The 25,458-nt window shown below is 38.6% G+C and overlaps 1 protein-coding gene and 1 long non-coding RNA gene across 8 annotated transcripts in view; one reads left to right on the top strand and one right to left on the bottom strand.

The window, feature by feature from the left end:
• Positions 1–25,458, top strand: part of RPS6KC1 (ribosomal protein S6 kinase C1) — a 203,271-nt gene that overhangs the window by 94,938 nt on the left and 82,875 nt on the right. For all 7 annotated transcript variants that reach the window (XM_061383527.1, XM_061383529.1, XM_061383528.1 and 4 more), the window contains one exon: positions 19,111–19,226. In XM_061383527.1, coding sequence (XP_061239511.1) covers positions 19,111–19,226 — 116 coding nt within the window. The remainder of the gene's footprint in view (positions 1–19,110; positions 19,227–25,458) is intronic.
• Positions 13,050–16,221, bottom strand: LOC133228123 (uncharacterized). The gene is made up of 2 exons (XR_009730077.1): positions 15,796–16,221; positions 13,050–13,324 (listed from the first exon to the last, which is right to left on the bottom strand). It is a non-coding gene; the product is annotated as an uncharacterized LOC133228123 (long non-coding RNA).

Genomic DNA, 25,458 nt, shown 5'->3' with positions numbered 1-25,458 from the left:
CCTGCTCTGCTCTTGCTTGATTCTAATTTATTCTTTCTATACCAGTAGCCTGAGTGATCTTTTAAAAATGGTCTAATCATGTCACTTTCTTGCATTAAACTCATTACTTTGAGGACAAAATCCAAAGATGATATGGCCTCCGAGGCTGTGAGTGATGTGGCTTCTGCCTGCCTCTCCAGGCTCATCTTGAACCACTCCTCTTTACTTCGCCTTCTTTAGCCACAGTGGCCTTCTTTACCTCCCGGCAGGCACCAAGGTCTTTTCCGTGTTAATGCCTTCATGTGAGCTGTGCTGTGTTTGAGTGCCTTCCTGTGCTTCCTCAGTGGATACCTCCTTCTTCATCAGGTCTCAGTTTCAATGACAGTTCCTCAAGGAAGCCTTTCCTTACCTTTGTTTAGACCAGAATAGATTCCTTGAACCTTGTGGTCATTGTACACTGTTTTGTTTCAAGTGTATTTATTTACAATGAAATAATTATTTATCTAGTTATTTGTTGAATTAATGTCTCTTTGTTTACTTGTAGATGTCCTTGAATGCAAGGAATTTTCTTATTCACTATTGTATCTTCTAGCATAGTGGCTTTTCCATAGAAAATTCCCTATAAATATTTTTGAATGAGAGTGCTTCTGTAGATACATATAAGTGGGCACTTGACCAAGGGGAAGGAGAAGGCTTATAGGAAAGGCTTCTGGAAGAGGTGATAGTTAAGTGAAGTCTTAAAGTATGTATGATGAATAGCCAGTATGCATCAAGGTAGCTTGTGAAAGTGTCAGGTAGGTTTAAAATGACCTCTGCCTGTCCTGTCAGTACTCCACACAGACATTAGTGTATTTATCCCGAAAGGTTGACAATGTGTAGAATGCAGCCATTTGAAATGACGTTAATTATATGCATTATTACATTTATGTTTGTTGCTACATAAATAGTGAGAACTCAGTATTGAGAATTTCTGCTAATCTGACCCTAAGTTTGATTTCTAGCTTCAACAAATATACTTCTGTCTTGATACCTTTCCAGGTCTTGGTCTTATGTTTCCTATCCCAGCATCCTTGGAACTAGGACTCTGTTCTGTTTTAATTAGACTCAACCCTAAATTGTTTGTAAAGAATCTGCCTGCCATGCAGGAGACCCCAGTTCTATTCCTGGGCTGGGAAGATCCTCTGGAGAAGGGATAGGTTACCCACTCCAGAATTCTTGGGCTTCCCTTGTGGCTCAGCTGGTAAAGAACTCACCTGCAATGTGGGAGACCTGGCTTCAATCCCTGGGTTGGGAAGATCCCCTGGAGAAAGGAAAGGCTACCCTCTCCAGTATTCTGGCCTGGGGAATTCCATGGACTACAGTCCAGGGGGGGTCACAAAAAATTGGACACGACTGAGTGACTTTTACTTTCACTAATTTGTCCAGAATTAGCATTCGACCTAAAACACATGCTTGGCAGCTGGGAAACTCATTTGATTTACTCTAATATTTTCCTCATGTTCTTTTTGAGAACAAGGTAGGGATAGACAAACACCTGTACTCTGTTCCAGAAGACACCTATAGCCTGTCACGGTAGCTGATAGTCAGGGGAAGAATGGGATAATTCGGTTTAGATATATTTGTATTAAAATTAAGAGTTATATAAGTTTGGACCCAGAAGGGCTAATTCTTATATTATCTCTCAGAATTTTCATTGTGAAAATTAGCAGAAAAACCTTGTGTACTAAGAGTTCTTTATTACCACATTTTTTTAATACTGTGGGTTTTAATCATAGAAGTTTTAAAAATTACATTTCTTATTTAAAAAAATATTTATGTATTTATGTATGACTGTGCTGGGTCTTGATTGCTATGTGTTGGCTTTCTCTAGTTGGACAAGCAGGAGCTGCTCTTTGCTGCAGAGCCCCTCACTGAGGTGGCTTCTCGTTGCAGAGTATGGGCTCTAGGTGTGTGGCCCTCAGTAGTTGCAGCTTGTGGACTCTAGAGAGCAGGTTCAATAGTTACGGTGTACGGGCTTAGTTGTTCGGTGGCATGTTAGGAATTGAACGCATGTTCACTGCATTAGCAGGTGGATTCCCAGACACTGGATCACAGGGAAATCCCCCAAACTACCTTTTATAAGAAGAGAAGGAACCCCAGAAAATCTTATATTGTTGTGCTTCTTCATTAATTTTAGGTTTTGTTTCCTCTGGAAACAGAATTTAACAGATCACATACCTTGGGCCTAGAAGAACGTCCATTTAAGGATTATTATGAATAATATTGTTAATGTATAGTAATAGTAATGATAATTAAGATGATCTTTCATATAGTTAGAACTCAAGCAGGATGAATTGATTATGAAGCAGTATACTTTGGGCAGGATTTGATTCTTCATTTGTTGGTCTCATGTTGAAGATATGTATATTTGGTGGTCTAGATGGAATGACTATTACACATTCAGAAAGCAGTGCACCTCTAATTCTGATGTTCAGAAGGCTTAGCATACTGTAGTCGATCGGCAAAAAGTGCTGCATTCTCAGGCGGTTACAACTGAAAGAAGAAAGTCCTGTTGAATCATCTGTGGGCATATTATTTCTTGAATTGTTGGCTATTTTGGTAATGACTTTTATGTTTAGAATTTCATGTTTTAATGACAAAAATGTTTACTGGAAATTATAGCTTGGAAAAGAGAGCCACTTTCCTGCTTCTGCAAAAAGCTAGGTAAAGCATCGATGTGGGGTAAAGTAGCTGAGGAGTTTTATATTCAGATTGTATGAAGAGTAAACAGAGCATCTAAAATAACCACTTGCACATTGCAACAAACACATCATCATTTGCTTAAAAAAGAGTTATAATTACAGTTGACGAAGCATGGACACCATAAAAAATGCATTAGTTTGGCTTGACACATTAATTACCTGTTTTTGCAGATGTTTTTATGTATTGTTGTGTGAACAGTTTACAAAATAATTACAGGAAAGTCATATGGAAAATAAACTAAGTGGGTGGTTTCTCGTCTAAATATTTTCATTCATGTGAATCTGTGAGGCACAGCTGCTCTACAGCAAAAGCGGTGAGATAGATGAGGATTCTCGAAGGGCTTTTTTATTCTATTAGATGGTCTCTGTCATCAGTATCACCACATTTTTATATCTTTAGCAACACAATTTAAAACATTAAAATGAGAGGGTTGGTTTAATCCCTGCGATTATTAGGGGGGGAAAAAAGGAAAGAACTTTGATTCTGATCAGAAGAATTGTAGATATCCATGAGTATTTTAAAATAAACCAAACAGAACTAGAATACCCTAGGTGGAAAAACTACTACTACTATTTTAATTCTGGCAGGTTGTTAGGCACTTGGGCAAGGAGTTAATCATTATTTTGTTATTATTTGAGTTACGTACTTTTATATAACTTAGAGCTTCAGCTGTATCTTAAACATTGAGCTGTTAATAAATTGCATGGAAGTTCAGCCTATTTATTCCCTTTTAGGAAGTATTAAAAATGTAACTCTGCTTTTTCTCAGAAGATTACACTGTGTTTCTGTTTGTGGTCTCAAAGTGTGTTTATTTGAAAAATAACCAGATCACTGTGCAGACATATCATACTTTTATAAACTGTTAGAAACACATTTTCCAAAATTGTCAAACAATAAAGAGTTCATAGACTTCACAGTGATTTATAATTACTTAGAATATCTGTGTTGTATTTTCCTCACTGATAGTTATAATGTAAAATTAGACCAAATACAGATTCTCTCTTTAGTTCAGCCATGCCCCTTCTATGCTATATTCCTTTGTATTCCTTTTATATACACAGATGATAAAGATGATAATTATACGCATGTCTGAAATGCATTTTATGTGACTATTATGAAAGGCAGTAAGTTATAATTGGATCATCTTTAGGCGGGAAGGTATTGTTATCAGACTGTGAACTATTGGTGCAAAATCATTTACTTACTTTTCCATTCATTTGTTTAAAAAAATTTTATTGATAGTCTTCTATATGTAATGTTCAATGATAACACTGAAATGACTATAAACATTGAGATGACTTTCTGGAACATAATATATGGTTAGTGACTAGTAGATATCTTTCCTTCTGAAAGGGGTAGGAGGAGCAGGAATAAGTGATATGGAGAACTTTTTCACTTTGATGACTTACTTAAAGAAAGCCAAAAAAAAAAAAAAAAGAAAGCCAGTTGCTAGGAGGATTTTCATTGTTCTCTTGAAATGGGCTTTACATGTGATATATTCTGGGAGTATTGCTTTACACATATTTTGAACTGTTTGAATGTGGCGATATGTATATCTTTACCTTAGATCAGTCTGAAGAAAGATGGGATAGCATCTGTTCTAATTCTAGTATGCACCAGGTCAATCTAATTTTTAAGGTTAAAGTGAAAGTGTGTTATGTCCAACTGTTTATGACAGCAAGGACTGCAGCCCTCCAGGTACCTCTGTCCATGGGATTCTCTAGGCAAGAATATTGGAGTGGGTTGCCATTCCCTTCTCCATGGGATCTTCCTGACTCAGGGATAGAACCTGGGTCTCCTGCATTGCATGCAGATTCTTTACCGCCTGAGCCACCAGGGGGATGCATTAAAAGAGTCTGTGAAGTTTCTAGAATTGAGAAGAATTTACAGATTATAGTCAATATTTCTCTTTATCATTTTATATCATCTAAGGGGAAAAAATGTGATTCCATATCATGACATCAAGAAAACAGTTGTTGAACTGAATCTTCATAGATTTGCTACTTCTTTTAAGATGTCTCCTATAGGCAGTGAAAAAATGAGTAAAAGCTTTTGTATGGCTTGGGGGACTTTGCATATTTATCTGTGTGGCAGATAAAAAAACTCCTAAGTGTATGTGGAGTTTGATTTCCGAATTTTCTTCTATCTTGTTTTATTCCATCTTTTAAGAGAAAGTTTTAACTCCTTGGTTTTAATTCTTTATTCCCTTTTCCTTCAATGTATCTATAGCTTCTTTTAATCGTTTTATCTTAATCTTTTAGAAGTCATTTAATTCGAACATAATCCTTAGGGGATTATCATCATCTGGAACATTTAGGGGGTTGTTTATTTACTTACTTTCTTACTTAGAAGAGTTTATTGTCAGAAAGAGAATGTCCAGGTAATATTCTTTTGAAGGAATTGAATGATTTGTCTTTTGAATTTTCATCTTTAAAATAAAAATAAGGATTATTTTGAGTGAGGTCTGTTTCCTTTGGGGTCAAAGGTTGTTTTTTTACTTTTATTTTTTGGCTTTGCTAGTTTTTTGTTGTGGTGCATGGGCTGAGTTGCCACCTGGCATGTGGGGATCTTAGTTCCCCGACCAGGGATTGAACTCGTGTCCCCTGCATTGGAAGGCAGATTCTTAGCCACTGGACCACCAGGGAAGTCCCCAAAGGGTTTATTATGCATATTATCTCACTGGTCCTAACTGGGAGATTCCAGATCTGTTGGTTAAGATTCCAATCCTTGGGAAAGTTGAAATCTAAATTACAGTTAGATTTGGTATTAAGTCTTGGTTTGGTGATATGGGTTTAGCACAAGTGGCTCTATTCTGGACCTGTTGTTTCTTTTTTTCTAAACAATTCTCCCCTTTTGATCAAACCCTTAGCTTAACTGAGAAATGTGATCAAAGTTTAAGGTTCAATATAATGTACCAGGGAGATTATTATGATTATAATAATCAAAAGCAGGATAATTCCCAGTATTTGGAGTGAATATTGGAACCATGGTCCCCAGGATCCAAATTAATCGAGACCAAATAAATCAAAGAACAACCCTCCTGAAGGAGTCACCTTTTTAACCAAGTGGCTTGCTCAGTGATCTTATGTAATTGTTTCGGCTTCCCCCGAAGTGTTAATCTAGGCACAGCAGGTTGTACTGGCCACAGCACCTCCCTGCTCAGCTAAAAGATAATTAAGGGCTATTCTATTTTGAGGAACAATTCTGGCTGAAGAGTCTGAGGAGTTTTTTGGGGACAGCTGTTGTTTTAGCAGGGGATTCTTGAATATCTTCAAGAACTAAGGAGAATATTAAAATCACATTCTCAGTTACATTTGCTCCTCACCAGGAAGGCATGGCGTTGCCAAAGGAAGTGAATTCTGAGTCATGAACACCTCCTGGTAGGTCTTTTCGAACTTTCTGGTGTAAATCTATGGGAGTTAACCAATGAGGTGACTAGTTCATTCGTGGAAACTTAGGGGTACTGTTAGATAACCTAAGAGGCATCACATAGTTGTATGCCAGCCATCTAGGCATTCATGGGCCCAAGGAGAATTATAGCCACCACAAACAAAGACAAACCCTGTTGGGGCACAAACCATTCCTGTTACAGTGATGCTACTAATGGATCATTCACAGGGATTGCTGTTTTTAGTGTCCAAGCCAGGAGTCAATTAGGATTTCAGTGCATATGGAAAGAAAATCTTTCAGTCTGAAATAAAGAGGCACCCACCTTGCAAAGATGGGTGCTGCTAGTGAGATTCATGTAGATTATCATGGGAATGTGGGGGTGCAAATGACCTAAAATTATGTGGGTGATTGTGTCTAACTGGGTAAGTATTATAATTGGAGAAAGATAAAAACAGTATTTGATATTCTGACCACAAGAGTTGAAGTTGGTAAGAGATTTCTAGGTTGAGGGGGTGGTGTTGATCATAGTTCCCATTGGCATTGGGATAGAAGAGAAACTGGTCACAGGGAGGACCAGGAGACCTCTGCTGCTGCTGCTAAGTCACTTCAGTCGTGTCGGACTCTGTGTGACCCCATAGACGGCAGCCCACCAGGCTCCCCCATCCCTGGGATTCTCCAGGCAAGAACACTGGAGTGGGTTGCCATCTTCTCCAATGCATGAAAGTGAAAAGTGAAAGGGAAGTCGCTCAGTCGTGTCCGACTCTTCTCGACCCCATGGACTGCAGCCTACCAGGCTCCTCCATCCATGGGATTTTCCAGGCAAGAGTACTGGAGTGGGGTGCTATTGCCTTCTCCAGGAGACCTCTAGTGTTGGGTATATCAGAATCTTTAGAGACAAACCCAGCAGGCTGAGATGTTACCCTACTTAGTACTGGACTGAGAGATATGTAAATGTCTTTCCAATTCCAGAGTAAAGGAAAGAAAGAGAAGAATAAAGGATTTCATGTTTTGTCTTGATCTGCCCATCATATGGGCCCATCTGGGCCCATCTGCCCATAACACATCATGGGCAGAAGCAATCTACCCTGATATCAGCTACTGCTCTCCCTTGAGCGTTTGATTCAAAGGTCCTTCGTGCCTGTCCAGGACCAGATGTCAGGTGGAGCCATCTTCAGCTGTGAGACACATATCCATGGCTCAAGTGCCTGAAGTCTGACTGCCATCTGGGCAGGGAAGAGGACCTGGTTATTATAGTCCCTTCCAAGAAGATTCAAGGGCAGTCTTTGTTTTTGATAATTTTAAATTAGAAGGGTCAGAGAAAATTAGAAATGTTAGTTTGGAAAGTTGTAGCCAGATATTTGAGGAAACTAGAAGAATTTAGGATCTAGTTCAGTTGCTAGGTGTATCACAAAACCTCAAAAACAGTCGATAGAGTTTAGACTCTAAAATAGACAAAAGTCTAGGCATAATTTTTCTCCATACAATTATCTCCACTTCTCTTTTTTAAGGATAATTACAGTAAAACTAATTAGTTTGCATTAGACTGGCTTGATTACACAAATGCAGCAAGAATAGTGATTGATTGTGTAAGTTCTTTTTGTGTGTGTGTGTGTGTAAGTTCTTTTTAAGACTGCTTTGGTGGAAATTTTCATAAGGGGTCTCAGACTGAACTCTTAAAATCCTTTGAGACTAGGAAGCCATTCTAAGAATCATCACTAGATTTTCCTTGTAGTACCTATAGTCTGAGTGAACTCTCTTCAAGGTTGCTGGGTCTGCCAGGAGGTGGAACCTTCCATACTCATCTGGTAAGATTGATGGTAAACGTGTTAAGTAAGGCACGAGGCCAGTTTTTCCAAGTTGTCTGGTCATATCTGGGTCTATACACATTTCTCTCAAATATGACATTCTGTTTAAAGCCTTTGTGATATAGCCAGTGTTTCTAATTGTGTTCTGGTGTAAAGAGAACATTCTTATTGCACTTATGCAAATAATGAAATTTATTGCAATGGAAAGAATACTCAAGAGTTTCTGAATTTTGGTGAGATCAGGTAAGGAGAATGTTTCACTTTAGTTCACAAATGTTTATTACCAAATTGCTAAAAGCTTTTAAGAGAAAAGAGGATTTCCTTAAGCCTAGAAAAACAAAACACAAAAGAAAGAACCAGCAATGTTTTAAACAAAAAAATCATAAAAAATTATACGAATCTTTATCAGTTCATTCAGTCCTATGCAGTTTTTGATCTTCATCTTTTGTTAGCAGTTTTATGAATCTGGTTTTTCCTTAGAGTTCCATAAATTCTTACCCAGTTGTTATTATGATCTGAAAGTTAACATAAACTTGTATCCTAGAGTACCTGTCAGAATGCTTTTTAGAAATTTCTTTGAAGAAAGAACACTTTTTAGGAACGCTTTAGGAAAAACCTCGGAGTAAAGCAATAACTGTCTGTAAATGTCAAAAGACTTAAAATGCCATGGTTAAAGATCTGATTAGAGTTCATTACAGTGTAGTTGACAGGGAAATTTGGTTATTTCTATGATACATAACACTCTAAGACAGTAACTAGAATTATGACTGATAACATTATCAGAGTTATTATTGTATTACTATTATAAATAAAATATCACTGTGTATTATAATGTTTTATCACAACATTACCAGATACTAACATATATCAGATTTCTAGGAACTTCATATATTTTTAAAAGTACTTACATCCTATATAAATACAACATAAACTTAGTATTTTTATTTCTCAATGCTTCTTCACATGTAATTTAACATATCAAATAAGTGTAGTTAATTTAACATCTATCTTTTTATGAGAAGAGAGAACGAAATCTTTTGCAATATGCTTGGGGCCCTCTAAAAAACATCCCAAAGTTAGTTTGAGGTCAGAAAGACTTCTTTTAGAATTTGATTTTTGGGAAGTTTGTCAAAAATATTAAAAGGTTTAAAAATACTTGGTCACATAGGGTCATAGGAAACCGCGAAACAGTACTTATGTATTTAACTAAAGTGGCAAAGACTTTACAGGCAAATATAGATTACATAGTTCTGAGTGAAAATTAGCTCTTTTAATATTGACAGGACTAGGTTTAAGAGATCAAAGGTCTGATATAGACAGCAGGAACATAGGTGCTTATTTTGACAAAGCAAAGATCTTTGTGTCCCCCACCTCCTCCCTGGCAGATTGTTCAAAAGGTAAAGAAAAACCTTTTATAATCTCTGATTGTCAAAAGCAGACCAACAGTCTAAGAAAGCTTTGTCCCTTTCAACAGGGAGAAAGTCAAATTCTAATTTTATACCAGCTTACTTTTGATGTTAAAACTCACTTAATCAGACTCATTCCCATCTTAGCCAGTCCTGATAACACATAAAATTCCTTTTCCTTATTATTTCTAGTAGTTTTAATGATTAATATGAGAATTCTTAACCCTTATAAACCTTGTTTTTAAACTTGTTTAGAAAACTTGTTTCTAGTGAAAACTGGGAAGTGAGCAATTATGAACTATCTTTCACATTAGCATTCTGTGGATTGGCAGATTCTTAAATATTTTTAAAATTTCTAGAAATGTGTTTTCTTATAGTTTCTCAGTGTGGCAAAAACAAGCTTATTAAGAGAACAAAATGCCTTTAATTCCTCTATGAAAGAAAACAAAAATTAAATAAACTTGTGTTCAGTAATTAATATTTCAGTGCTCCACCTTGTTTGGAAATGATCTAGATATTTAATGCCTATCGTTTAACTTAGTGGAATTTCAGGTTACTGTAAAGACTTGGAGACACTATTAGATGGTTCACCTACAAACTTTTTATCCTCCTTACATCTATTTTATTTACTTGTTTTTAACAATTATGCATAGACTGCCCACAAAAGCTTCATGAAACATTAGACAATGTCAGTGTTCATTCTAAGCCATTTTTCTTGCTGACGAAATTTGTAATAGATAACATGAACTTATGTGATCTTTAGTGAGCCTGGGTTGAATGAAAGGTGTATACTTTCATTATTTTTAATATCAATAACTTTAAAGATGTGTCTGTCTGTTTTAATGAAATCAACAAACTTAAAACAAGCTTATTTACTCAATGTTATCTCAGATCATGTGAACCTCAAAAGCATTGGGGTTAATTTTTCTTATTTTTTAAAGAATTTTATGAATACATGAAGTGTTTGATTTTTTGTAAGCCAATTAAATAGAGCTCTTCTATAAATGCATTTTGGCTGTACAATCCAGAGTAGAAAATATATCTGTAACTCAGGTATAGGCACATGGGAATGTATAGGCAGGCACGAACTGGGACTGCATAGCTTCTCTACACTTAAGATTTCTCAGTAGCTCAAGTTCCAAATGACCTACCCCCAGCTCCTCTTTCCTGTGTTTTTTTTACTAATAAGAATTACCTCTCTGAAGTTTGTACGTTAATATTTACATCCCAAAGACATAAGAAAAAAATGCAAGTTATAAGACTTTTAAGTAAATAAGGGAGGTTATATGACTAGAAGAAGGAATAGGTGAATTTTGGACTGCCTTGAGCTGCATTTCTAGTCTTGCAAAGATTTATAGGATAAGGACAGTTGCTCTCAATTACTCAAGGAATTGGGTGGTTACTTAAATGACATCATAGGTTGATCCACCCGTAAGTCCTTTCAAGGGCTTTAGAAGGTTTTTCTTTGCTGCTGGGTATATTATTTTAGTTTAGGGGAGAAGGCCTTAAAAAGTTCTTACCAGGCTCTGTATATCAGCTTCCAAGTTGGCCAACTTTTGACCACAGAACTGCTTAAAATTTTAAAAATACAATCTTACCAGTTTTCAGCTTGAATAAACAGTAAATATTTCTGACAGTGTTGAACAACCCTTTGGACTTAAGAGGCATCCTGTAATGGGATTAAAAACACATTTTTCTCTTTATTGGGTACTACAGACAGAGATCCAGAAGAATTATAATAATTCTTACCCTTAGCTAACTTCTGCCAGTTTATTTCCAAGATCCTGGCTGCAGGTTCTAAGTGGGGTTTAAGTGGAAAGAATGTATCTCTGATGTTTACCAGAATTTGTCAAGGTTTTAAAATTAATTTTTGATTTTAGCTTCCCCTTGGTTGTTTAAGGGAATGATGTAGCAGCTTAGCAGAAAATCCTCAGTCTCATTATGTCTGAGAGGGGTCTTTACAGGGTCCTTCTTTCAGAGCTATATGGGGGTACCTTTAAGGCCATTAACCTCATAGACTTTTGTTTATGGCCCTGTAGTCTCTTCAGAGTAGAAAGACAGTTCAAACAGAGGACTACTAGAGTGAGTACTAGATAAAGGTAGACAGGGGGCAGTAGGAGTGGTGTCTGTCTTACAATCCTTTGTTTTAGATACCTCTTGTGTCTTTACTTTTTTATTAGTTTTTTGTAATGAAACTTTAAAGTTTTTTTTTGGCATTTTGAAGCCTTTGGAAGCTCTGCATACCAATTAAAATATGTATCCCCTTCTGTTTGTAATTTAATTGGGGCACTCTTAAGTGTGCATCTCAAGTGAATGATCTTGTCTAGTTGCAAAGTTCCCCATAATGGCCATCATAATTCTAGGTTGTTTTTAGTTAGATTTTTGCCACTTTTGTAGATTTCCAGGATTATAGTTGTTAGACTTAGGTTTGCTTAACTCTGGATTTTAAAGATTCCGTTATTATTTTTATTATTTTAGTTAAGCCTTTGGGTCTCTTGGAATCAAACTGATACCTAAGAGGGGTGAGTCACTGTATTGGGGATTATGTAGTGTTTTACCGTCTACCTCTGTATGTGGAAATTTTCTTAAGGTTAGAAGATGACTGTCAATATCCCATTCTGTGACCAGCTTATCCTAATTTGGGAGTTTTTGAGTTAGGTGGTAGTTGCGCTAACAGATCTTAAATCCTTAATCCTTAACCATAAATGTTGAGGCTGTTTTGAATTCTGGGATATTATTAGCATTTAGCCTTTGTCTACATAAAATAAGACCCCCGCCCCCACCATGTACCTTCAGGTAACTAAGTTCCAGCCAAGAAGAGGCCTTGTGTGTACCACACCAATGCCCCAATGTGGGACCTTAGACTGGGGAAAGGATTAAACCAGCAGATCTCAATAAATGAGGGTGGTGGACTGGGGGCCCCACATAAATAGGGAACTGCACATTACCGCGAACAGTTCCTAAGTGGATCCTGGGACAGAGTTAAGGGTTGAGGGTTCTGCTCAAAAACCTGGGAACTACAATCCATAATAAAGCGAGGGATTTGAGTTCCAGGCAGAAGTGCCCATCAGCTTAAGGTGTCTTGCTCTGTAAAGGAAAGCCAATCAGACGTGGAGCTTGATGCAGAGAGAAAGGAGCTTGGTGTTTACAGAAACTTACCCCTGGTCCTTGAAAATAGCAAGAAAGACAGCAACCGCAAAAAGGGCTCCACAGGTTCCAAACCTGTGTGTCAGAATGCCATCAGAAGTTTGTTCACTTTGGATCCCAGCTCTGACACCCTATCTATTAAAAGGATCCAGCCTAGTAAGTTTGAAGATCTAGTTGGCTTTTTTAGTTGATTGATGAACCAGGCAGCCTCCCATCCAGCAAGTAGAAAGGAGCTCCAGAGAACTCCAGAAAGGGAAAGGTTGTTAAAGCCAGAGAGGGGCTGGGACAAGGAAGTTGTAAACAGAAAAGAACTATTTGAGCAAGGCACCTTCCTTTGGGAGACAAAAATACTTATTGGCCAGTTACCTCCCTGGTGCTGACCAGGAAATTCCAGACTGACTGGTTAAGATTCCAGTCCTGGGGAAGTTTGAAACTACAGTTAGGTTAGGTATTAAGTCTTGGTTTGGTGACATGGGCTTAGCTCAGGTGGCTCCATTTTGGGCTGCTTGTTTCTTTAAGGACAGAAAAACGGCAAAACAACATTGAAAGCAATTATAATCGAGGCAGTGCCTGGGTTCCGTGAATGTTATTGTGACTATTGCTTTTACTATTCTTTGGTGACTCTTTGAACTTCTAGGGTTCACATGATACCGAGTTTAGAAAAAACATAAATAGAAGGTTGGTTAAATGCAAATGGGAAGCAGATTCCCTTTCTCAACCAGGTTTGTGTTATTCATGGAAAGGCTGCTGGCTCCATGTTTGTGGATCTTGTATAGAACCATACATTACAGTTCTTCTCAAGGTTGCCTTTTGTTGTCAGAACACTTAGCATAAGTCAGAAATGGTAGGCTTTCCCTGAAAAGAACAAAAAACCCATTAAATATAATAAATCAGCACTAAAAAAAAAAAAACAAATTCTCACCACCAAGGCCATCTCAAATAGGCGTATTCTTTTATGTGACTGAAGTTGTTTAAAAGAGAATCACTAACAAACAAAAACTTACTGCAGCAAACCCAGGTTGATTTGGATGTTCTTTCTAAAGTGATAAATTTGAATGCAGACCAGGCACACTTGACCAAGAGTAATGTGGCATAGAGCCTGGTGGACAGTGTGGAGTAGAGGAGTAGAGATCAGAATATAAGATGTGATTAAGTACAGTCTTATATGGGAATTAAATTCTGAGCATGTGGAGACGATCAAGTATGATCAAAATGCTCTTAAAAATCCCCTAAAATTTCCCATAAAGTACAAATGTAGACACACTGGCTTTCAAGAAGTCCAACGTGGGGCTTCCCGGGTGGCTCAGGGGTGGGGAGTCCGCCTGCCAACGCAGGAGACGCAGGTTTGATCCCACATGCTGTGGAGCTGCCCCGCCTGTCACCGCATCTGCCGAGCCTATGCCCCTGAGCCTGTGCTCCTCAACAGGGGAAACCACCCCAAAGAGAAGCCCATGCAGTACAACTGGGGAGTGGCCCCTGCTCCCTGCAATTAGAGAAGAGCCCGTGCGGCAGTGAGGATCCAGCACAGCCAAAAATGAATACATAAAATTACTGTAAAAAGTTCAACATGGTCAGTTCTTCCTTTAGCATTGCTTTTCTTCTGTTGAATCAGTGATGAGGCATTAGCTATATTCTTTTCTAGTGTCTAAGGGTAGAATAACAGAACTGGAAGAATTCACTTTTCTAGTTCTTGAAACTGATTTTCATTATTTCTGTGAGTAAAAATGCCCTTTTTTAAAAACGGATAAATGAGTGGCCTTTAATTGGAGAAGGCAATGGCACCCCAGTCCAGTACTCTTGCCTGGAAAATCCCATGGACGGAGGAGCCTCGTAGGCTCCAGTCCATGGGGTCGCTAAGAGTCGGGCACGACTGAGCGACTTCGCTTTCGCTTTTGTTTTCCAAAGAAATCCTTGGGTAAGAAGAATGTTTGAGAGCCCAGTTTTTCTCCTAGAGGCCCATTCTCTTTTACATGGTGTGAAATTTATATGCCTCTTCATGGCTGCGATTTTACCGTGTGCTGTCTGATTCCTTCAGTCTCTTTGCTTCTCTCTGACTCAGGCTTCTGCCTCAACTCCTTACATTTATTTTCTCCTCATCTTTGTGCCCTTACTCACTTGTATTGTGCTTGCCCTGTGCTCTGTATTCTTCTTGTTCTACTCAATGATCTAATTCAGATTCAATTATGTGAAGCGTGGTAGCATACGACCTGGTTTAGATTTAGGTTCTTAAATTAACTTTGTGATGGAGAAAGGCATTTCCCATCTCCAAGCCTCCATTTCCTTTGTTAAAAAAAGAAGGTAATACAGTAGATGAATTTACTGTTGTGATCAAGGAGTGGCCAGATGGTGATAGCCTCTTGGGTAAATAAGAATTTCACAATTCTATTATCTGTAGATGAATGAGAATTTCACAATTCTATTATCTGTAGATGGTACCTTCTATAAAAACTTCTCTGAGGAAGCTGAGTGAGAGTTGGTGCTCTGGGATAGGCTAGGCAGGCCAGTGCTTCTAAAATTGTCAATGACAACTTAAAAAAAATACTTATTTGGCTGAACAGGGTCTTGGTTGCAGCCCACAGGGGCTTTGATCTGAATTCCCTGTGGCATGTGGGATCTTTTTCATTGCAGCATGCACATTCTTTGTTGTGGTATTTGGGATCTAGTTCCCCGACCAAGGATCGAACCTGGGCCCCCTGTAATGGGAGTTTGGAGTCTTATCTACTGAACCACCAGGGAAGTCCCTCAATAACAACTACAAAATTTCTGCTCATTTCTATTGAGCTACACTTTCTTCTTTCACACGTTCTGTAATCACCCTGATTCTATCCTCTCTCTTGATTTGAGGTAAAGAAATATGAGTTGACTGAATATATACAAAACGTCTTTTACTGGACACCAGAACTTTTTGACCTAACGGTTGTTAAAGAAATAATAGAAGCAGCTTTTCTGTCTTGACTGCCAAAGCACAGTGGAAATTCTGAATGATCAACAGAAATGTAGAGAACTTACTGAAGGTATTGGTTTATTTCTAGGTAGCATGTTAAATATGGATCCATTTTTAAAAGCATTTATAGATAGATTACTGAAGAAATAATAGTCGCATGACCTAGTGTGGGGTTAGCAGTTAAATTCCAGGTAGCCTGGTTGCCCTGAAAAATAATCATAAGCTTTGTGTGTGTCTTAAAAGGAAGATTAAGAAATTAAGGTTAGATTCAAAAGTTTTGATCAAGTAAAATCCGTCTAAAGTCACATTTATAAATAATGTGATTAGTTGGACTTATTCTGGAAATCGATAGATTGATCTTTTCTTTATGGGACTCACAGACCTCAGCAAGGATCCTGCAGCCACAGTCTGCAAGAGGTGGTTTTCATCCTGGGCGGCTGCTGTTGATCGGCAGTGCTTGTGACCTACTTTTAAGGGGCTGATAAGGAAGGAGTCCTAGTATGTATATTTAAGGTTACATTTAAAAAGGCTTCCAGTATTTCCATCACTTCATTGTTGTTTCCATGGAAGCGGAACCACTATCATCAGCAGGAGTCCATTTCAACTGCTAGTTTCCGGTTCTTTTTTCTCTGTTACTATGGTGACTGCCTAGAAAGCGACAGAAATACCAAAAGTTTAAAAAGCAGCAATTTGATTACAAAATAGAGTTTTAGCTCTAGCTTTAAATAGGTGTTTTATAGTCTTGACATTTTTGAATTTCAGGTTACTTTGTGAGAAAGTTAATTTTTTTTCTTTTGAAAAAAAGAATATTTTGAAGTTTTATTAGAGGTTAATTACACTGAAGGTTTCCCAGGTGGCACAGTGCTAAAGAATCTGCCTGTGAATGCAAGAGACAGACACAAGAGGTTCATTCCCCGGTCGGGAAGATTTCCCTGGAGGAGGAAATAGCAACCCACTCCAGTATTCTTGCCTGGGAAATCCCATGGACAGAGGAGCCTGGTGGGCCAAAGTCCATGGGGTCACAAAGAGTTGGGCATGATTGAGTGACCGAACAACGACAACCATAAAGGAGAGAAGAGATGGAATTGTAAGGTAAGAGCTGTGAAAGGAAAGATATTCAAGCAAAATTGCAATCCAGGCTTTGTTGCAGTTTTTCTTTGAGGTCTGTATTCAGTTAGGGTTCTTTGGTTTACATGTGATACAGTCCACTTCCTTAGGATTGTAGGTCCAGCTAAAATCAGGGGCCCCAGTCACATTAGAGTTTCTTTTTTTGTCTCTCATATTTGCATCTGTCAAGTTCCTTCTTGTAGGTTTTTTTTTTTTTTTCTTTGACAGAAACGATGGCTGTTGGCAGTCCCACTCATCTTATTTCCAGCATCAGTTACACAGAGGATTGGTCCAGTTTGTGTTGGGTCAAATTCTCCCTTCTCCAGCTGTGGCCAGGAGGGTGGGGTTCTGATTGGCTCTGCTGTAACAGGGAGGCTCACCCTTGGCTAACAAGTAGTGATTGGAGGGGCTGAGATCTGAAAAAAGGTAGAAGCTTTCTTTCAAACCATGTTAAGGGTTGAATGAACACAAGATGGAATCAAGATTGCCAGGAGAAGTATCAATAATCTCAGATATGCAGATGACACCACCCTTATGGCAGAAAGTGAAGAACTAAAGAGCCTCTTGATGAAAGGGAAAGAGGAGAGTGAAGAAGTTGGCTTAAAGCTCAACATTCAGAAAATGAAGATCATGGCATCTGGTCCCATCACTTCATGACAAATAGATGGGAAACAGTGGAAACAGTGACAGAATTTATTTTGGGGGGCTCCAAAATCACTGCAGATGGTGGCTGCAGCCATGAAATTAAAAGATGCTTACTCCTTGGAAGGAAAGTTATGACTAACCTAGACAGTATATTAAAAAGCAGAGACATTACTTTGCCAACAAAGGTCCCTCTAGTTAAAGCTAGTAGTCATGCATGGATGTGAGAGTTGGACTATAAAGAAAGCTGAGCGCCAAAGAAATGGTGCTTTTGAACTGTGGTGTTGGAGAAGACTCTTGAGAGTCCCTTGGACTGCAAGGAGAGCCAACTAGTCCATCCTAAAGGATATCAGTCCTGAATATTCATTGGAAGGACTGATGCTGAAGCTGAAACTCCATTACTTTGGCCACCTGATGCAAAGAACTGAATCATTTGAAAAGACCTTGATACTGGGAAAGATTGAAGGCGGAAGGAGAGAGGGATGACAGAGGTTCAGATGGTTGGATGGCATCACTGACTCAATGGACATGAGTTTGAGTAGACTCCGGGAGTTGGTGATGGACAGCGAGGCCTGGTGTGCTGTGGTCCAAGGCGTTGCGAAGAGTTGGACATGACTGAGCGACTGAACTGAACTAAGAGTTGGTAGTGGTTGGCAGGAGATGGAGGGGTCTGAAGGGGAGGAGAAAAGGACATTTCCCAGAAGAAGTAGATGTTATTTCAGGCAGAAAGTCTTTTGGGGGAAAATATCTGCTTTATTGTAATTCAGTTCACTTCTAATTCAGCAAACTAGGTGACATTATTGCATAGGATTTGGTTTTGAAAGGAAAACCAAGATTGAAAACTTTAATAATTTATTGCTTTCTTTACTACTGGATCTGTTGTAGTACCTTTTATGTATTTTGTCTCCTTTAATCTCTGTAGTCATTTGAGGTATGTATTTCCATTTTAGAGAATGAGGAAGAGGTTCAGAGTTGAAATGGCTTATCATTGGACACATGACTAATGAGAGGCAGGGCCAGAATTCAGATAACCAGGGTTTCTGGGATGTAATCCAGGGTACTTTCCACTGTGTGATACTTAAAACAGCTTCATTCAGAAGGTGCCTAGGGTGAATTATAAAAACAGTACTGTGTATTATGAAGTGCTTTGATAAAAATGAGTCATGCACAGTATTGAATAGTATTTATAAACGGAACCATAGACATCGTATAGTACAGTGGTGTCAAACTTTTTGACTTTCAGCCCTAGAATCTTTTCTTCAAATGAAATGTTATAGTCGAGTACATAAAATGGATAAAAGCATCGGATCATCCTGCTCTGGAGAGGAGAGATCCAGGAGTAGACCGCCTCCTTTTTGAGATCCTGAGTTCATTAAAGGCCGCTTTGAATACCCTTCCGTTAGGGAAACTGGGAGCCAGACAGGGTAGTGACCCTATTTCAGTTTCAGATAATTATATGTTAAAAGAATTAAAGTCACATTCTTGTGTTCAGTTGTAAGGTGGGTGACAATTTGTTATTCATGAATAAACCATGACACTTGGAAATATTAAAGTTGCCCTGAATACTTTTATCTGGTTTGGTGGTACTTTTACAGCATCTCACATCCATGTCTCACCTCTTACTAAACATCTCTTCCATTTGGTGCTATTTGTTGAGTTGGACTAGCCTAATCTTTTGTCCACAGAGCTTTTTATATCACATTCTTTATATATTGATTCCTTTTATACAATATGGGAATTTCAGAATTTAGATAAATGCAATTTATCTGGGTAATATGTAGACCTTGCTGATATTAGTAACTTTGATGTCTGTTCCGATTTTGATCTCTCTCGTCTTTTCAATTAGAAATGTGACAGGTGGTAAATTGGGTAGAAGGAAGTTAATCTTCAGTTTGCAGGAGTGAAAGTTTACTTTTCACATGTCCGGACTTTTGTTTTCTCCTTTTAGGAGAGTCAAGCCCCACCCGGCGAGAAGCTGTGAAGAGAAGAACTGCAGAATATCTCATGCGAGCAGAGAGTCTCTCTAGCCTTTGTGCGAAACCTCAGCTTGATGATGTGTCTCAGGTATGTCTTATGTTTCATTGTGCATTTCCTTTTAGCCATCTTTGCTGTTTTTTTTTTTCTCTTGATTTTATTTCGAACTAGGATGTTTGAGAATTTTGGTCTTTGGAATTTTATCAGTGATTTTCTTTCTTTTTTTTTGTTTTTCTTTTTTTTTAGCAGAAATTTTATTGGAAGAATTCTGATACACTCATTTATTATTTTTTAAAAATACGTTTGAGGTTAAAATATATCCGTGAATGTCTTCAGTTAGAAAAAAGCGAAATATGAGCTTGTTGTGTTGTTCTTAGGCAAATCATAATTGCTCACTCTAGTGTATTCAAACCAAATTAAAACATAGTCTTTGACACTTCAACCTAGCCGTGTATTCAGACGTTTTAGAATTGTTTTGATGGCATCCTCTTCACCAAAGAAATCAAACCCAGATCAAACTTGGCCATATGTTTAGAAACCATTAAAGACAGATAGGTAAAATGTTGTAGGGGTGTTTAAAATATACAAGAAAGGATTTGGCAGTTTTTCATTCACAGTATTTCTGACACAGAAGACCCATTGTGTTTCTTGATCAGACTCACAAACATTCGGGCAAAATATCACTTGGGCAGATATATCACTGAATTTGCTGCTCTTAGAGGAAGCAATGAGACTCCTTGGCAAGCTCTTGACAGGATACCTCTAGTTCAAAATGGCAGCTTTATTGAGCCTAATTGATGTATGATACATGATACTTAAAATTCAAAATAAAGCTTTTTCGTTCTGCCAGCAAAAGAGAAGTTTTACATTGGCAGCAGCAATGAAAAGAGATGGCAAATAAGTAAAACCCAAAGAAATAAAGAGAAGCTCTATGAAAATTTATTATTTAGAGGGGAAAAAGAGAAGATGAAAACTATTCTAGGAATATTAGATCACTTAATGAATACATGTAGTGCTGCTTTTATAGAAGCACCTTCAAGATATACCTTTGAAAGAGTTTTGGATGAAAATATACCTGGGGTAAATGAAATAGAATGTTATACACAGGCCCTTAGAGTACTGGATAATAGGAATATGGTAATTTCCTATATGAAAAATTTGGCTATACAAGATATAAAAATTTAAGTGACCCACGTTCCACAGTCCCAATTCTACCAATTTCCTGTCCAACCCAGCATGCAAAATGGAAAACGTCTCTATATTCCCACTATTCCTATATTAAAATGAAGGAGCAGCTTACAAGGTTACTTGAGAAAAAAAAGGCCGAAGTGATCATAAAATCACTTATTTGTGCAAAAATGCCATAGAAAAGATGAGATGTCTTCTGTAATAAACAGTAAACTACTGGTTTTACTTTACTTGTATATCCACTGCTGTCTACAATATTTACTCACTGGTTAACCAAACACTTACTGAGCCTGGAAGTGTAAATTTGTGCTGAATTGAGGGACAGTAGGATACACGAGACATTCTTTTTTCCACCATGATCAAAATTACACATATTGAATTTGCAAAGGCATGGGAAAATTCAAGAGTTCAGGGTAAAATATTAAGTTTAAGCATAAACTAATACTAATTAGGAAATCTATTTCTTCCTTTTGAAGAGGTGTCTGTAAAATGTTCAGTTCAGTTCAGTCACTCAGTTGTGTCCAACTCTTTGCAACCCCATGGACTGCAGCATGCCAGGCCTCCCTGTCCATCACCAACTCCCGGAGTTCACTCAAACTCATGTCCATTGAGTCAGTGATGCCGTCCAGCCATCTCATCCTCTGTCGTCCCCTTCTCCTCCTGCCCCCAATCCCTCCCAGCATCAGAGTCTTTTCAAATGAGTCAGCTCTTCACATCAGGTGGCCAAAGTATTGGAGTTTCAGCTTCAATATCAGTCCTTCCAATGAACACTCAGAACTTATCTCCTTTAGGGTGGACTGGTTGGATCTTCTTGTAGTCCAAGGGTCTCTCAAGAGTCTTCTCCAACACCACAGTTCAAAAGCATCAATTCTTCGGGGCTCAGCTTTCTTTATAGTTCAACTCTCACATCCATACATGACTGGAAGAACCATAGCCTTGACTAGATGGACCTTTGTTGGCAAAGTAATGTCTCTGCTTTTTAATATGCTGTCTAGGTTAGTCATAACTTTCATAAATTAAAAGCGTCTTTTAATTTCATGGCTGCAGCCACCATCTGCAGTGATTTTGGAGCCCTCCAGAATAAAGTCTGTCACTGTTTCCACAGTTTCCCATCTATTTGCCATGAAGTGATGGGACTGGATGCCATGATTTTAGTTTTCTGAATGTTGAGGTTTAAGCCAACCTTTTCACTCTCCTGTTTCCCTTTCATCAAGAGGCTCTTTAGTTCTTCTTCACTTTCTGCCATAAGGGTGGTGTCATCTGCATATCTGAGGTTATTGATATTTCTCCCGGCAATCTATAAAATGGAATGTAAATCAAATCGTATATATCTCTCTCATGCAGTGCAAAATTATTTGTACTTAGACAACAACTTCCTGCCTTCTAAGTTAACATCTCTTGGCCAGGAGTTCAGTTTCTCTTCACTCACACTGGTACTGACAATATTGAATCAGTCCCTTTTAAGCAGCTTACTCTGTGAGTGTTTTACTCTGTTAAACAAAAAGTTCTTAAAAGTGCTTAAAGGAGCTCTGATTGCTCATTTTGGCCTGCACAATGTTAGAAGGTAATTAGCATAGACGTGGGATCCAAAGAAGGAAATGAGTCTAAACAAGGTATATATAACAACTATTCCTCTTTGTCAATTTTGTCATTTTGATTGTTCATGATTTTATTTTGCTATTGTTGTTTACTCACTAAGTCATGTCTGAATCTTTTGTGACCCCATGGAGCCTGCTAGTCTCCGCCGTCCATAGGATTTCCCAGATAAGAATACTGGAGTGGATTACCATTTCCTTTTCCATCAATGATTTTCAGACCATGAACTCCTTATTGCCAAATTCAGACTTAAATTGAAGAAAGTAGGGAAAACCACTAGACCATTCAGGTATGACCTAAATCAAGTCCCTTATGATTATACAGTGGAAGTGAGAAATAGATTTAAGGGCCTAGATCTGATAGAGTGCCTGATGAACTATGGACTGAGGTTCATGACATTGTACAGGAGACAGGGATCAAGACCATCTCCATGGAAAAGAAATGCAAAAAAGCAAAATGGCTGTCTGGGGAGGCCTTACAAATAGCTGTGAAAAGAAGAGAAGCAAAAAGCAAAGGAGAAAAGGAAAGATACAAACATCTGAATGCAGAGTTCCAAAGAATAGCAAGAAGAGATAAGAAAGCCTTCCTCAGCGATCAATGCAAATAGAGGAAAACAACAGAATGGGAAAGGCTAGAGATCTCTTCAAGAAAATCAGAGATACCAAAGGAACATTTCATGCAAGATGGGCTCGATAAAGGACAGAAATGGTATGGACCTAACAGAAGCAGAAGATATTAAGAGGAGGTGGCAAGAATACATAGAAGAGGTGTACAAAAAAGATCTTCACGACCCAGATAATCACGATGGTGTGATCACTGACCTAGAGCCAGACATCCTGGAATGTGAAGTCAAGTGGGCCTTAGAAAGCATCACTACGAACAAAGCTAGTGGAGGTGATGGAATTCCAGTTGAGCTATTCCAGATCCTGAAGGATGATGCTGTGAAAGTGCTGCACTCAATATGCCAGCAAATTTGGAAAACTCAGCAGTGGCCACAGGACTGGAAAAGGTCAGTTTTCATTCCAATCCCAAAGAAAGGCAATGCCAAAGAATGCTCAAACTACTGCACAATTGCACTCATCTCACACGCTAGTAAAGTAATGCTCAAAATTCTCCAAGCCAGGCTTCAGCAGTATGTGAACCGTGAACTTCCTGATGTTCAAGCTGGTTTTAGAAAAGGCAGAGGAACCAGCGATCAAATTGCCAACATCCACTGGATCATGGAAAAAGCAAGAGAGTTCCAGAAAAACATCCATTTCTTCTTTATTGACTATGCCAAGCCTTTGACTGTGTGGATCACAAGAAACTGTAGAAAATTCTGTAAGAGATGGAAATACCAGACCACCTGATCTGCCTCTTGAGAAATTTGTATGCAGGTCAGGAAACAACAGTTAGAACTGGACACGGAACAACAGACTGGTTCCAAATTGGGAAAGGAGTACGTCAAGGCTGTATATTGTCACCCTGGTTATTTAACCTATATGCAGAGTACATCATGAAAAACGCTGGACTGGAAGAAACACAAGCTGGAATCAAGATTGCCGGGAGAAATTCAATAACCTCAGATATGCAGATGACACTACCCTTATGGGAGAAAGTGAAGAGGAACTCAAAAGCCTCTTGATGAAAGTGAAAGTGAAGAGTGAAAAAGTTGGCTTAAAGCTCAACATTCAGAAAACGAAGATCATGGCATCCGGTCCCACCACTTCATGGGAAATAGATGGGGAAACAGTGTCAGACTTTATTTTTCTGGGCTCCAAAATCACTGTAGATGGTGACTGCAGCCATGAAATTAAAAGACGCTTACTCCTTGGAAGGAAAGTTATGACCAACCTAGATAGCATATTCAAAAACAGAGACATTACTTTGCCAACAAAGGTTCGTCTAGTCAAGGCTATGGTTTTTCCTGTGGTCAGCTGTGGATGTGAGAGTTGGACTGTGAAGAAGGCTGAGCGCCGAAGAATCGATGCTTTTGAACTGTGGTGTTGGAGAAGACTCTTGAGAGTCCTTTGGACTGCAAGGAGATTCAACCAGTCCATTCTGAAGGAGATCAGCCCTGGGATTTCTTTGGAAGGAATGATGCTAAAGCTGAAACTCTAGTACTTTGGCCACCTCACGCAAAGAGTTGACTCATTGGAAAAGATCCTGATGCTGGGAGGGATTGGGGGCAGGAGGAGAAGGGGACGACAGAGGATGAGATGGTTGGATGGCATCACTGACTCGATGGACGTGAGTCTGAGTGAACTCTGGGAGTTGGTGATGGACAGGGAGGCCTGGCGTGCTGCGATTCATGGGGTCGTAAAGAGTCAGACCCGACTGAGTGACTGATCTGATCTGATCTGATTGATGGGAAGAAAAGCATTAAAGCAAATCATCAAAGATGAAATAAAATGAGACTCACCTTCTCCTTCTTTTTCTTGGCCCTTTGCTCTTTGTTCTGTGCTGTGCTGAACAGTTGTCATTTGTGTCTGACTCTCTGCGACCCCATGGGCTGTAGCCCGCTAGGCTCCTCTGTCTATGGGGATTCTCCAGGCAGGAATTCCATCCCTAATACCTATAATATTGCCATGTGTAGAATGACAGTAATTTATACTTTATTTCATTTGAAATTTTAAATTATGATTCTTATAGCATTCACATACAGTTTTATTGATTCATGCTAAAACTAATTTAAGCGTAAGTCCTACAGGTGGCAGCTAACGATCACCTGGAATTAGAAAGGCATAATTCTAACAGGGATATTTAGGGTGTTTGGGGCTACCCCTAGTCTCATTAAGAAAGCAGGTGAATGCTTAAAATGTTAGAAACATTGTGGTTTATCATTATTTTTTTTATGTTACGTCTATCTGGATGTGGCATATTTCTGGAAGATATTTTCTTTTTTAATTAAACCAAAGTTTTATTTTTATGATGCAATTTAAGAGTTACATCTTCTAGGGCAAAAATGTTTCTTAATTAATCTAAGGCAGGCTTGTCTACGTCTCAGATCTGTCCCTTGAAGCTGTGGAAGATTGGACAAGATACTTAACTCCACCTCTTCGCTTCAGTTTCTACATGTGAATAGTGAGGATAATAGTAATTCCCTGCTAGGTGGTTGTTAGGATTAAATAGGTTAAAAAAAAATCGCTCACGTATGTGGATGCATGCACATACTCCCATGTAAACAATCAAGCGCCTACCTTGTAAAAAGACTGGCTAATAAGCCAAGCTTTTAAGACTAGAAGGAAATGGCAACCCACTCCAGTGTTGTTGCTTGGAGAATTCCAGGGACGGGGGAGCCTGGTGGGCTGCCGTCTATGGGGTCGCACAGAGTCGGACACGACTGAAGTGACTTAGCTTAATAAACATTAACCTATTTTCCATCTCCCCTCATATATTTGCTTTATATATATTTTTGGACATTTATAAATGCTTTTTATACTTTTTGAAAATTGTAAAAGGTTTCAGTTTCTAGTTTAGAAACAGACTGTAATCTTGGTGCATCAGACCACTAGAAATTTTTCTGCTGCTTTTCTGAGTCCTTTTCATTTTCTGTATG

Source organism: Bos javanicus, chromosome 16 (genome assembly GCF_032452875.1).
Source record: "Bos javanicus breed banteng chromosome 16, ARS-OSU_banteng_1.0, whole genome shotgun sequence".
Classification (NCBI taxonomy): Eukaryota; Metazoa; Chordata; class Mammalia; order Artiodactyla; family Bovidae; genus Bos; species Bos javanicus.
Note: the sequence above shows the minus strand (reverse complement) of the source record. Positions and strands in the feature narration are given on the sequence as shown.